The sequence below is a fragment of the Mustela putorius genome, unplaced genomic scaffold, assembly GCF_011764305.1.
Source record: "Mustela putorius furo isolate JIRA1106 unplaced genomic scaffold, ASM1176430v1.1 tig00003834_pilon_pilon_pilon, whole genome shotgun sequence".
Classification (NCBI taxonomy): domain Eukaryota; kingdom Metazoa; phylum Chordata; class Mammalia; order Carnivora; family Mustelidae; genus Mustela; species Mustela putorius.
In genome coordinates, this window is record NW_025421987.1 from 38532823 (window position 1) to 38546644 (window position 13822).

Below are 13822 nucleotides of genomic sequence, written 5' to 3' on the forward strand. Positions count from 1 at the left end.
TACTTTGATTTTGTACTTCGAGCCTCCAGAAGCTTTGTCTGTTATTTTAAGTCAATCATGTATTTTACTTTGTTATGGAAGCCCTGGAAAGCTAATACAATGGGGATCAATTGGAATTCTCATATGCTGATGTTCATAATATAAATTGGTTGAACCATTTTTGGAAAACCGTTTGGCAGTGTCTAGTAAACTCAAACATGCATATAATCTATGACCCAGCATTTCCACTCCTGATTATAAAACAAACAAATAAGTTCTTATGCCCACCAAAAAACATGCACAAGAATGATTATAGCAGCACTACTATAGCCAAAAAATAGAAACAACTGAAATATCTATCAACTATTACTTTTACTATGCTAAGTAAAAGAAGACAAATATTAAAAAGTTCATACTACAACACTCAATTTGTATGATGAAGTTCACGGACAAAATTGTGATAAACATTCATCTCTGGAGAGTTGATACTTACTGGAAGGGGGCCACAAGGAAACTTTTTGGAGTGCTATATATGTTCTTAATCTGGGTAGTGGTGATATATAATTATAAAAATTTATCAAGTTGTTCAGTTAAAATTTATGCACTTTACTGAATGTAAATGACATCTCAAAAAGACAAAAAAAAAAAAGACAATTTCCTCATGGGGAGTCCTATTGGTAGATGAGAGAGATTGGACAGAAAGTTGTCTTTCATTATAAGTCTTTTGATTCTAGCTTATTTTTTATTTTTTAAAGATGTACATGCTCAAGTGTGCCTGGGTAGCTCGATCGTTTAGTGTCTGCGTTCAACTCAGGTCATGATTCCAGAGTCCTGGGATCGAGCCCCCATCATTGGCTCCCAGCTCAGCAGGAAGACTGCTTCTCCCTCTCCCACTCCCCTTGCTTGTGTTCCCTCTCTCACCGTCTCTCTCTCTCTCTCTCTGTGTCAAATAAATAAATAAAATATTTTTTAGAAAAAGATGTACCTGCTCATGTGTTAACTAGATATAAAATAAATATCTTGCCAAAATCAGATAATAAATTTTTATTAATTTGGTTTATAAAAAATCATTTTTATTTTTAAAATTTTTATACTATTTTTTAATGCCAGCATAGTTAATACAGCTACAGGTGTACAATACAAGTGATTTCAATACTTCCATACATCACCTGGTGTTCATCATAACAAGTGCCCTCTGTAATCGCCATCACCTATCTCAACACATCCCTCCTTCCACCTCTTCTCTAGTACCCATCAGTTCACTCCCTATAGTTGAGTCTATTACCCTTTGCTCATTTGTTTTTTAAATTCCACAAGTGAAATCATGGTATATGTCTTCCTCTGACTGCTTATTTTGCTTAGCATTACTCTCTAGTCCATCCATGTCATTTCAAATGGCAAGATTTTCATTCTTTTTTTATGGCTGAATATTCCATTGTATACATCTACCACATCTTCTTTACCCATTTATCTATCTATGGACTTGGGCTGCTTCCATAAACATAGGGGTGTATGTAGCCCTCTGAATTAGTGGGTTTTTTTTCTTTTTTTATTTCTTGGGTAAATACCCAGGAGTGTGATTACTGGATCATTAGGTAGCTCTAGCTTTAACTTTTTGAGGAACCTCCATACTACTTTCCATAGTAGCTGCACCAATTTGCATTCCTAACAGTTCACAAAGTTTCTTTTTCTCCACATCACTGCCAATACTTGTTGTTCTTGTGTTTTTTATTTTAGCCATTCTGACAGGTATGAGGTGATATCCCATCACATTTTTTATTTGAATTTCCCTGATGATGGGAGATGTTGAGCATCTTTTCATCTGTCTGTTGGCCATCTGGACATCTTCTTTGGAGAAATGTCTGTTCATGTACTCTCATTTTTAAATCAGTTTTTCAGTGTTTCATTGAAAAATCTTATTTATTTATTTATTATTTTTTTAGAGTGAGAGAGAGAGAGGGCAAGCAGGTGAGGAGGAGCAGAGAGAGAGAATCTCAAGCAGCGTCCATGCATGGAGCCCGACACAGGGCTCAATCTCATGACCACGACCTCAGCTGAAATCAAGAGTCAGATGCTTAACTGACTGAGCCACCCTGGTGCTCTGAAAAATCTAACTGTTAAATTCCCCAGATTTCAATTTCTCAGAAAGCTCAAGAAGATATCAGTAGCAGTGACAAAAGTATTCCTTGAGATTTCAAGAGTTAATAGTTACACTAGAACACCTCTTACCTGACCACTTCGATTAAGTGAACAACTCCATTCAAATATGTGTTCTCAAACATCTTAACTTGCAGTAAATAGAATCCTACCTATTCTGTAGTTTCATGAGGCCAATCTGATGTTTCTCTTTTTCCCAAGCTAATTCTTTTTCTACTTGTTGAATTTTAAAAGCTGTTTTCCTGCCAATCTCAGCACGAATTTTGGAATCTATATCAAAATCCTGCAAAAAGTAGATTTGTTCATCAAAATGGGTACTTTTATCCATGTGTATTATCAATCTTATTTCATACACAGTTACAGATTAAGTTTTGTACTCAATTTCATGTTGCATTACAATTCTCTCCCAGATATCACAAACTCTCTGTTCTAGAAAAAAAAAATTTTATTTCCACAAAATATGGAGAAAAGTTCTCAGAACTAATACCACAAATAAGGCTATATATTAAAAGATTTTCCCACAATAAAAACAATGAATAACAGAATATTTGGAGAGTGTACAGAGTTAAGAAAAAATAATAGTAATTCCACCACCCCAAAGCAACTACTGGCACATAGTCAGCTAGGCACAGGATAGACATTCATGGCATGTCTTCCCATATGACCCCACCCAGGAAAGACAGCTAAGTCTTTGGTGTCTTTTTGAGGTTGCCAAATTTTAGCTGGATGTCCTTCACCAAGGGGGCCATTTCTCCCATAAGGATACTTTACTCTTGAGAAAACATCAGGGCACACATTCAGACTAAATTGTAAGTACTAATTAATCTTTCCAGGGGTGTTTCTGTTTTAAGTAATGATATATATAAAATGTTTAGCCACAGAACTCACCTCATGTGTTCTTTATTTTGAATTGTTTTACCCATATTCTAATAAATGTCAATTTTCTTCATAGTAAAATAGATAAATATCTTTTAACCATTACGGGTTGGCCTTTTAATCAGTATGAATTATCCATTATTATTTCACCAAAGCATTTTTCACATGGAATTGGCTAGGTGACTCGAAAATTATAGGTATAGTCAGGATGTAAATTCTGGCTTTTTATTTGATTAGGTTCTTGACACCAATTCTACTTAGGAAGAAATATACAATGAAAAGAAAAAAACTAGCAGGCAGATGGGGATTTGTAATAAGTCAGAAAAGAAAAAAAAATACAAAATTAGCCTGAACAATTTGTTAATTCTCCCCATAGCTACAACTATACTAAGTCATCTTTTAAAAATTCTGTGGACCTATCAGTTACTATCTTTTACAACAGATCAGGTGATTATAGAAATAGAATCACAGAGAATTAAAATTTATGTGTACCTTTACAGTGGTTGGATATTTTGCCTAGGTACAGTATGGGTTGATAACCAGATTCAAATCTGTATTTTTATCTTACCTTGTTACCACCCCGCCCCCAAAAAGTGAGGTAGCTAAATCTGGAAGTAAACTTTGTGTTATGTAAGGAGGCTCTTCTGTATCCAAACCAAGTTGGGTATCAAATTCTATATTTCAGCTGCTGCCAACATGCTGACCTGATAAGGGGAAGCTTAAAGATGATTTTAAGGAGTCCCTACTTTATCAGCAGAATAGTCTTGATCCAAAAAAAATTGTATGTTAAAAACTAAAGTCAAATTTATTTTAGGCTTACTGTTCGCTTAAACTGCATATGCTTTGGTAATCCTTGATTCATTTCTAGAAGTTTCCAAAATTCATTCCTCAAAGCTTTGAGTTTTTCTCTCTTCCCAGCCTTTATTTCTTCCACTTCTTTCATTAACTTGTCATGTTGTCTTTTTCTTCTAGCATTCTCAATACTGAAAACAGAAATTGAAAAGGATAATGAGATACAGAAACAGCAAAAGAGGAAATGAAGACTCAATAATTTGGAAATTTTTTTGGCTTGGTCAAATTCTATAAAATGCCATTTTGCAACAGCTCAGGGCTAATTAGTGTTTATCAAAAATTGCCATACCTATAGGCTTTGGGATCTTCAATATCTTTTGGAATTGGCTCTGTTTCAATTCCAAACTGTAGAAAGGGGAGAAATGGTTAATCTTTTAAATTGCATATTTCTCTTAAAATATCTAATATGAAGTAAACTGAGTTTTTTCCTCTACCAATTTCTATTATAGGCCTGCAAAGTACTTTTGCAAGAAATAACAAGAGAAAATTATGAGGAAAACTGCTTTATTTAAAGAGGTAGGTAGAAAAAAGTCCTGAAAACTAATGAATATGCAAAATATTAATATACTATAATTCTGCTCCAAAATTTGAATTGCTAATATCATGAGTTATTAAGAAAGAATACACACAAATTTTCTAAGTCGTTTGTTTTAAAATTCTGTTTTTTAGCTTATGCCCCTTTATATATGCATAAGTCTCCCTAAATATCTTATATATATACAGGAAGATTTTAAAATATATATTTTTTGAAATAAATTTTTTTAGTATCATTGATAAACAATATTTTTTAAACTTTAAGCATTTCACTTGAGCTTACTAAAAAAAAAAAAAAAAAGACATACAGTGACATATGCAGGAATAATACAGTTCCCCTCCTTGAAAAAGAAAGATGAAATCAGAAATATGAATCTCCTTTTAGTAAGCAAATTAGTTTAAGGGAACTATGAAGTAAATCACTTAAAATTACTTTGCTTATTTGGGTGCTATGTTATAAAATTTAAGGAGGGAGAATTATAATCCAGTAAACAAAATGAAGTCTGAGATTGTTAGCTAATCAGTTCCTAAGTAAAATTGAACTTGTTTATTCTCTATTCTTTTTCATAACAGATAGGTCTCTGGTTTGTTGCCATTCCTTATGAAGAAATATGGACTATTTTTTGAAGAAGTTGTATTATTACAGTTCTAGTTTTTAAACATATGAAATGTAAATCTACATATTTTTGTGTAGGATAAGTTTCAGAACTTTATTTTTTTCAAGTAATCTCTATACCCAATGTGGGGCTCAAACTCACAATCCAGGGATGAAGAGTTACATACTCTACTGACTGACTGAACCATCCAGGTACCCCAAAATTTAGAACTTTAGTAAAAGTGAAGTCATAAGACATGACCAGTAGAAGAGACATTGATGGCTAATACATTGTAATTACTGTTAATCACTTATGACATAACTTGATTGAATTTTTCTATTGTTTTGTTTTCCAGAGCCAAGCCCCTTGGTTTTCCATTAGCAGTGTGATCTCCAGGATACCCAACCAACCTTCTCTTGGCCTCAGCTGTTTATAATAAATTTAAGTTAAACAGAGTTGCTACCAACTGTGCCAAAAATACAGGCCAATTGTTCTCAATCCCAGCTGCACACTGGAGTCATGGGGGCTGAGACCCAGGAAGAAGGCTAGATATTTTATAAAGTACTAATACCTGGCCCTCACTTTCAGATATTCTGATTTAATTGCTCCTGGCTGGGGCTCAGGAATCTGTACTTTTAAGGACTTCCCAGCAGATTCTAAAGTAAGATCCTTAGACCTATGCAGAGCTTAGTACTCTATTTATTCAGTTTTTTTCTGATTCTGTCTTCCTAAAAGCAGAGTCACATCAAGGACATAAAAAATACTGATTAAATTCATATATAAAAGGATGCTATTATACAAATGTGAAATGGGTTTTTTCTGTCCAATATAGATTTCCATAGAAAGAGCTAGCACTAGGTAGAAATAAAAAGATTCTCTTGTTCTTACACTTTCCCCTTCTGTAATTCTTCTTTCTGAGCGGGAGCTCTTTGGACAATAGTCCATTCTCCTAATTTTGCTTCTATTAATAGAAATGAAAATTTACCTGCTCAAATCTGCCCTACTTTTTTTGTATCTTCTTTTAAAGTTGGTTACCTATTCAATGGAATGCTGGTGTATTCACAGGAATTTTAACTATGGTCTTTTTAATACAATTCCTCTTCTTGAGGAGCAATTAAAATGGTTATTAGTGATTTTTTTCCCAAAGGAACTACTTTGTCATGTGGTAGGGCAAATGGATATAATTTGGGGATCAATCTTCATTACAAATACAACGATACACTCTGCTTAAGAATAGAATAATTTAACTGAATCTTTGGTCCTTATCCATACTGTCATATTCTAATACTAAAAACTACCACTTTTACAACTCCTTTCAAACACACAAATTATGGTATACTTCCCAAATATGCCCGTTCATTAAGTGAATAAATAAAAAGCAAAATATATATCTGAAAAAGTTGTACATTTTGAAAACAAAGATATTTAACCCAGAAAGCGATTGATACAGAAAAAATTACTCAGTCTTTTTAAATTGGGAAATTCTATACCTTTAGTGTTATAGGGGAATTCAGTGACTTTAATAACAGAGGCACCAGAAAGTCAAAATTCTAACAAGAATAGACTATAAGGTAAATGAGTTTTCAATTTTTAAAGAAAGTAATTTAGACATCACTACTTTAAAATTAATTTCTTTATTATTTCTTTATCATTGTTATTAGTTACATACCCTAGGAGATGGCACTTCGGCTTTGATGTCTTTCTTTAGCTCAAATTCAGAAAAAATGGTGAAAACAAAGATATTACTATCTGCTCCAGTAGTCACCAAGAAACGGTCATCAAAACTAGTACAGATGCCTTTAATACATCCATAATTATTGTCATGGATATTGAAGTGCCAGTAGTACTCTGTATTAATCAATGAAGGCTTATTTTGACTTAGGATATAGACTCGAATTGCTCCATTTTGCATTCCACAAAACATCATATCTTGGTGAATGCTAGGAAACATAAATTGTTCTTCATATTAATCTGAAAATGTTTAATTTTAAATTAATTGACAAATGGCTAAATTTTATTAACAAAAATGTTATAGACTACATTGTGCCCCCCCATTCATATTTTGAAGACTTAGGGAACTATGGCAGCCCTAGAAAACTGTACAAAAGAGTAAAAGGAGAAGAAAAGCCAATTTGAAATTTGGAGCCATTATATTTGATCTTCAAAAGAATGACTGGCATATATGCTTCTTAATTATTAAATCTCAATCTGTGACTATTTATCACAAATAATATTTGTGATTTATTATTGATAATATATCACAAATAAATCACATTATGATAATAATATCACAAATAAATCACAAATGTAATTATCAACCATTTAAAAATCTCAATTTGTGATTTCCCCAGAATCATAGCAACACTGAACCTTCATTATTTGACCAAGCAGTAGCATACCCCTGAGTAAATCCCTACAAACCTATTGTGTGAAAAACAAATTCTGACAGAATATTTGACAAAGGGACTTGAAATACAGTTTTGGAATTAGCTTTCATTCTATTCATTTATTCCATTTATTTAACTAGAAAGTGTTCGCATACTTCTCCAATTGGACAGATCTTCTAAAATGAACAATATTTATGATGGGCAACAACACAGGCATAAATGGGATCGGTTTTTTTAAGGCTTTCTGAAATTCAGTTCACCTGAAAGTGATAGTTTGGATGGGATTATCCTCTGTATCTTCAAGAAGACGAAAATCAAAAGGTTCATCTTTCTTTTTTGTGATAGCAGTACTCTGGTCATACAAGGGGAACTCACAGTGATATAGAAAACCAGCATCATAGCCACCCTGGAAAAGAGAAAAATAACATGGAAAGTAGTATTTAAATATAAGATACATATGACCACATGAGGATTTTTATATTATTTCAAATTTTAAAACCTAAAATAGAGGTCTTAAAACATCTATTTTGATATTATTTCTATGATTATAGATAAGGTTTTATAAAGTATCTCCACTGTCTATTTATATGCAACTATAACATTATACAATAATAAAACACCTTACAGTAATTTGCTTTCCACTTAGAAGCTATTATAAGAGAGATACCACTTCTGATTACCTACTGAATTCCATTTTATTTCAGGTATTATTTTGAATTTAGTATTCAGTAATAGAGTTGTGTAGGACATGGTGTTCAGAGCTAGTTTTGAGTCTAGTGCATTGCTCTTCTCCCAGAGGCAATGGGCAGTTCTGGAAGTGGCAGCTGAGAGGCTTAGAAGCTCAGCAGAGCAATCTGTTGCCTCATGGGCTTAGGAAGAAGGAAAGAAATCACAGGATCCTCCAAGGAGAAGGAGACACAGTAAACACACCTTACAGTGGGTTTTCCATTGCAACCCTGGAGCACTACACACTACATGTATGAGTCTCAATCACTGAATAGATGAAAGTGATCTAGGATTTCTAGCTGCTTTCCAGGACCAAAAATAAATTTCCAGGAGACAATGCCAACATATCTCAACAAATGCTACAGTTTTTCACATACACGGTCAATTATTCAATTAAAAAAAAATCAACTAGGCATACTAGCTAAGATTAGACTTGCCTATCTTAAATCAAAGGACAAACAAGATTATGGTGAGAATATAGACTGGTGCAGACACCCTAAAGCCGATATGGGGGTTCCTCAAAAAGTTAAAAATTGAACTACTCTACAGCCCAGAAGTTGCACTACAGGTATTTATCCAAAGGATACAAACATAGTGATTTGAAGGGAAACATGCACTCCAATGTTTATAGCAACAAGGTTCACAATAGCCAAAATATGGAAAAGAGCCCAGATGTCCATGAACAGATGAATGGATAAAGAAGATGTAGTATATATACACATAATGGAATACTACCCAGCCATTTAAAAAATGAAATCTTGCAGGGTGCCTGGGTGGCTCAGTGGATTGAGCCGCTGCCTTCGGCTCAGGTCATGATCTCAGGGTCCTGGGATCGAGCCCTGCATCGGGCTCTCTGCTCAGCGGGGAGCCTGCTTCCCCTTCTCTCTCTGCCTGACTCTCTGCCTACTTGTGATCTCTCTCTCTCTCTGTCAAATAAATAAATAAAATATTTTTTTAAAAAATGAAATCTTGCTATTTGCAATGATATGGATGGAACTAGAGAATATAATGCTAAGTGAAATAAGTCAATCAGAGAAAGACAAATACCATATGATTTCACTCATATGTGGAATTTAAGAAACAAAACAGATGAACATAGGGAAAGGGAAGGAAAAGTAAAATAAGATGAAAACAGAAAATGAGGCAAACCTTAAGACTCTTGACTAGAGGAAACAAATTGACAGCTGCTGGAGGGGAGGTGGGGGGATGGTATAACTGGGTGATGGGCATGTAAAGAGCACTGGGTGTTATATGCAACTGAGGAATCACTCAGTTCTACCCCTGAAACTAATAATACACTATATGTTAACAAAATTGAATTTAAACAGATTTTAAAAAGACAAATCAAAGTTATGAGATATTGAGATATTTACAAAATGGACTTTAAATAACCAAGAATAGTATATTTAAAGACTCTGAAGCCAAATGGAAAATTTAAAAAGCCATCTGGAATCTATAAAAAAAAAAAAAACTAAATGGAAAAAATAAAATTCTAGAACCAATAAAATGACAAATTACAATCAGTAGATGGGCTTGAAAGCAACTAGACACAGCAGACTTAGAAAACTGGAACAGAGATCAGATAAAGTAGTCAGGCCAAGGCAGGAGAAAGAAAAAAAAATGGAAAATAATCCACCAAAAAAGGCCAGTGTGTGTGTAAAGTACGTACAGGACATAGTAATAAGGGTTAATATACAGAAAACTGAAATCCCAGCAGAAACAAGTAAAAAGATAGGCCAGACCAATATTACGGTAGATAACGGCTGTGAGTTTTCTAAAACTGAATAAAACTATGTAGGGATTCAAGAAATGCTATGACCACCAGCAAGATAAATATGAAGAAACGACATGCTTTAACACAAAATTTTAAAAGCGAAGAGAAAAAGACATACTAGGTGTCAAAGAAACAATAAAAAGAGATTATGCTGAGTGAAATAAGCAGAGAGAGTCAATTATCATATGGTTTCACTTATTTGTGGAGCATAAGAAATAACATGGAGGACATAGGGAAGATGGAGAGGAGAAGGGAGTTGAGGGAAATTGGAGGGGGAAATGAACCATGAGAGACTATGGACTCTGAAAAACAATCTGAGGGTTTTGAAGTGGTGGGGGGTGGGAGTTTGCGTGAGCCTGGTGGTGGGTATTATGGAGGACATGTATTGCATGGAACACTGGGTGTGGTACATAAACAATGAATTCTAGTACACTGAAAAAAAATCTAATAAATAAATAATGCAGCTGGTAGAATGGAAGACAAAAGAGGATTAAAAGATATCAAAGTTTGAAAACAAAATTTCCAACAAAAATATAAATTTTTTAAAAAGGCAAAATGGATAAAAGACCTCAATGTGAGACAGGAATCCATCAGAATCTCAGAGGAGAACATAGGCAGTAATCTCTTCGATATCAGCAACTTCTTTCAAAATATGTCTCCAACTTCTTTCAAAATATGTCTCCAAAGGCAAAGGAAACAAAAGTGAAAATGAACTTTTGGGACTTCATCAAAATCAAAAGCTTCTGCACAGCAAAGGAAACAGTCAAGAAAACAAAGAGGCAACCCACAGAATGGGAGAAGATATTTGCAAATGACAGTACAGACAAAAGGTTGATATCCTGGATCTATAAAGAACTCCTCAAACTCAACACACACAAAACAGACAATCATATAAAAAAAATGGGCAGAAGATATGAACAGACACTTCTCCAATGAAGACATACAAATGGCTAACAGACACATGAAAAAATGTTCATTATCACTAGCCATCAGGGAGATTCAAATTAAAACTACACTGAGATACCACTTTACACCACTTAAAATGGCCAAAATTAGCAAGACAGGAAACAACATGTGTTGGAGGGGATGTGGAGAAAGGGGAACCCTCTTCCACTGTTGGTGGGAATGCAAGTTGGTACAGCCTCTTTGGAGAACAGTGTGGAGATTCCTCAAAAAATTAAAAATAGAACTTCTCTATGACCCTGCCATTGCACTCCTGGGTATTTACCCCAAAGATACAGATGTAGTGAAAAGAAGGGTCATCTGTATCCCAAGGTTTATAGCAGCAATGGCCACGGTCACCAAACTGTGGAAAGAACCAAGATGCCCTTCAACAGACGAATGGATAAGGAAGATGTGGTCCATATACACTATGGAGTATTATGCCTCCATCAGAAAGGACAAATACTCAACTTTTGTATCAACATGGATGGGACTGGAAGAGATTATGCTGAGTGAAATAAGTCAAGCAGAGAGAGTCAATTATCATATGGTTTCACTTATTTGTGGAGCATAACAAATAGCATGGAGGACATGGGGAGATAGAGAGAAGGGAGTTGGGGGAAATTGGAAGGGGAGGTGAACGAGAGACTATGGACTCTGAAAAACAGTCTGAGGGGTTTGAAGCGGCGGGGGGTGGGAGGTTGGGGTACCAGGTGGTGGGTATTATAAAGGGCACAGATTGCATGGAGCACTGGGTGTGGTGAAAAAATAATGAATACTGTTATGCTGAAAATAAAAAATAAATTTTAAAAAAAAGGCAAAATGAGGACACTTTAAGAACCCTCCAAAACCCCCAAAACAGAGAATTTGTCACTAGCAGACCTACATTAAATATATAATATGTATTATATATTTAAAGCAGAAGATGCAATTACAAATATATAGAAAGGAATTAACAGCAAGAAAACGGATAAACCAAAGTAATATCAACAATATAATAGTAAAATACCTTTTGGGGATACAAATATATATAAAGAGAGAGAGAGAGAAAATATAGGACAATGGGGAGGGAGAGGATACATGGCATTAAAGTGCTCTCAGATCTTTTTTCTCTGAAATTAGAAAAATAAATTTATATCAAATTATATGAATTTAAAGGTGCATATTATCTTCAGGATCACCTCTAAAAGGAGGACTGGAAGGGAAGGAAAGAGAGGTTAAGGAAAAATTTTAAGTACTAGAGCATGTTTATAAGATAAGAATTTAGTGAACAGAAGGAAGTGGATAACACAGGAGACTGGGTGGCTTACTCCAGGAATAAACTATTGGAGGAAGGGAGAGGGGTGGGATCAAAAGGCTTGAGGAAGAGCGTCCTTGGACAGTTGCAGCAGACCATCATCAACTGGAACAACAGGCAAAACAGGCAGGGCAGACAAAACTTGTATGGATCCTCATAGCGTGTCAGATCTATTTAAGACAAGTCAAGGAAGGGGCACCTGGGTGGCTCAGTGGGTTAAAGCCTCTGCCTTCAGCTCAGGTCATGATCCCCGGGTCCTGGGATTGAGCCCCGCAACGAGCTCTCTGCTCAGCAGGGAGCCTGCTTCCTTTCCTCTCTCTCTCTCTCTCCCTGCCTCTCTGCCTACCTGTGATTTCTGTCTGTCAAAATAAATAAAATCTTTAAAAAAAATAGTCAAGGAAAATTTGATTTTCTCAGTGAAACGTGAGAGAAGGTTATCTTAGAAGGCAAGGGAGGGTGTAGCATGTCTGAGGGGAGGAAGAATTATACCAGTAATTCAGCCAAGTGGCAGAGCCAACAGGGCTCGGTGGGAGAATGGGCCTGCAGCATGAGCATGGACTTGAGAACTGCAGTCACAACCTCACAGGGAGACTGGTCTTCTACACAGTCTATATGGTTGCAGGAATGGAGCTGGCAAATATTTGCATCAAGCAGAATCAGCGGCGCTACCTCTGTCAACTGTACCTTAATCTTGCATGCTGGTGGAGCTTAATGGTTAAAAGCATGGACTCTAGGCCCAAACTGCCTGAGTCCAGACCCTGGTTCCACCTCTTGTTAGTTATATGACCTTGGATAAGTGACATAACCTCTCCCTGCCTTGGTTTCTTCTTATGCAACATGCAAATTATAAGAGGATTTATTTTATAGGGTGGTTAGTAAATCACTTAGAAGGGTGCTCTGTACAGAATAAATAGGTTTCCGTATTCCACAAATAAAAATACCAGATACCCAGTGAAATATGAGTTTCAGGTAACAAACACACCTAGGGCAAGAATGTCTCATATAATATTTATTGGGCAATCCTAAGAATAAGCAGTGAATGTGTTTGTTATATAATAATTTTTGCATGTGTTTCAAGGATACTAGAATGCTATTACATTGTATTACAGTTGTTTCTGTGCCTCTCTCCTCCTGAGATGAAGGAATTTCCTGAGGGCAGGAAACATGCCTTATTTATCCCTATGCCCTTGAACCCCACACAATAGTAGTCATCAACCATTGTTTCATAAAGATGAACAAAGCATCACTACTTTCTATCCTTTTTGCTGCTTGCCTCCCTAGAAGTTGCTAACAAAGATATATGTCTAGGAAAAACTGAACACAGGGAGAAGTTAATGCTCATTACTCCTTGTAGTAACAATCCTTGGCTACTCAGTGTTCTGGCCTGGCCAAAGACTGGGATAGGTTGTGCATAAATGGTAATCTCTCACTTACAGATATACCTCAGAGATAAGAGAGGTTCAATTCCAGACCACCTCAAGAAAGCTACTATTGCAATAAAGTGAGTCAAATGATTTTTTGTTTCCCAGTGCATATGAAAGTTATGTTTACAATATACCATAGTCTATTAAGTATGTAATAGCATTATGTCTAAGAAAAAATGTACATACCTTAATTTAAAAATACTTTATTGCCCCAAACTTCTAACCGTAATCTGAGCATTGGGCAGGTCTTAATCTTCTTGCTGATGGAGGGTCTCACC

At 35.3% G+C, this 13822-nt stretch overlaps 1 protein-coding gene across 10 annotated transcripts in view; it reads right to left on the reverse strand.

Moving 5' to 3' along the window:
- The window catches only part of CFAP44 (cilia and flagella associated protein 44), a 152495-nt gene that overhangs the window by 81949 nt on the left and 56724 nt on the right, over positions 1 to 13822 (reverse strand). For 9 of the 10 annotated variants that reach the window (XR_001180962.2, XR_006609093.1, XR_006609094.1 and 6 more), the window contains 5 exons: positions 7642 to 7787; positions 6664 to 6934; positions 4154 to 4209; positions 3833 to 3995; positions 2289 to 2419 (listed from right to left, as the gene is read on the reverse strand). Coding sequence is in view for 7 of the 10 variants with exons in the window: in XM_004761445.3 (XP_004761502.1) it covers positions 2289 to 2419; positions 3833 to 3995; positions 4154 to 4209; positions 6664 to 6934; positions 7642 to 7787 (767 nt within the window). In the remaining 3 variants the exon portion in view is untranslated. The remainder of the gene's footprint in view (positions 1 to 2288; positions 2420 to 3832; positions 3996 to 4153; positions 4210 to 6663; positions 6935 to 7641; positions 7788 to 13822) is intronic. The other variant, XM_045088387.1, reaches the window with a different exon arrangement.